Raw genomic sequence first — 1,143 nt, forward strand, 5'->3', positions numbered from 1 at the left:
AAGCAGAAGGAAGAAAACAAAAGGGGGGGAGAAAATCATCTTCCTCCATACTTGAGGAGACATCTCTCCTTCAGTTACTCATTCCCATGAAATACTACTTTCAGGACAAGGAGCAGGAGCTATTCTGTGTGGCCTGGGGACTGATGATCTTTTTGGATGAGCCTCTGGCCCCCTGTTTATGAAATAACCTATGTAGATCCATAAGAAGGAGCTCTTCGGCCCAGCTTCATTCTGCTTCAAAGGTTCCCCTCTGAAGTGAGGGAACAGCACTGGAAAGCAGAGTGATAAGGAGAATACAGCAGGATACAAATATATATGTGTATATGTGTAGAAAGATATCTGTACATGATGTTACGGCCTTTGGCAATTTCCTCACAGCCAAAACTATGATGTTGCTGTTGACTGACCCCTGGTGGGCTGTCTCAGGTTGAAAAGCCATGATGGAGCAGTTGCTGATGCTCAAACATGAAAAAATATTTTAGTTTTCAAAATTAGGCACAACTTCATAGGGGAAGAACAGGCTCCTGCATTCGTCTGGCTCAGTACTTGTTATACACAGGTGCAAAAAGGCAGAAAAGGGAGAAGGTGTGCATCTTTTTTCAAGTCAGCATGTCTACCTCATAACCTATAGCTGCATTTGCTTTAGCTCCGGGGTCACTAGCAGAGATGCTTTACAACAACAGTACTAGTTGCACACATTAAGAGAAGACAGTGTTTGGGAAGGCCAACAAAAAGGAATTGGAAAAAAAGCAGATGGAGCCAAAATTAGACCATGCTGACATAGGAAATCTGGAAACCCACCACCACATTTTGGAAAGCCTGAGCCATTCGGCGCTGGAAGTTGGCTCGCTTTAGCTGCAGCATGATGAGAAAAGCCAGGAGAATTGTTACACAGGTCATCCCTGCGGAGCCAAGGATAGCAATAAGCAGCATTTTGCCTCCTTTTGATTCATATGGAGCTGTTGAGGAAGCACATAAAGAGTTCATCATTATTTCCAGATAGTTTGGAAACAGACATGAACAGTGTATACTTAAATACTACTGCCTTGTAAACTATATAGAATTACATCCCTTTGTTTTCAAAAAATGTCACAGACATTGGATTCTCTGATTTTCAGACATACAAGCACCTGCAGGTCCTGC

General features: G+C 42.9%; 1 protein-coding gene across 1 annotated transcript in view; it reads right to left on the reverse strand.

The window, feature by feature from the left end:
* The window catches only part of LOC104616754 (angiopoietin-1 receptor-like), a gene marked incomplete at its 5' end in the record, with an annotated part of 11,664 nt that overhangs the window by 6,486 nt on the left and 4,035 nt on the right, over positions 1 to 1,143 (reverse strand). The window contains one exon of the mRNA XM_010281870.1: positions 802 to 959. Within this exon, the coding sequence (XP_010280172.1) occupies positions 802 to 959 (158 nt within the window). The remainder of the gene's footprint in view (positions 1 to 801; positions 960 to 1,143) is intronic.

This window comes from Phaethon lepturus, unplaced genomic scaffold (assembly GCF_000687285.1).
Source record: "Phaethon lepturus isolate BGI_N335 unplaced genomic scaffold, ASM68728v1 scaffold10892, whole genome shotgun sequence".
Lineage (NCBI taxonomy): Eukaryota > Metazoa > Chordata > Aves > Phaethontiformes > Phaethontidae > Phaethon > Phaethon lepturus.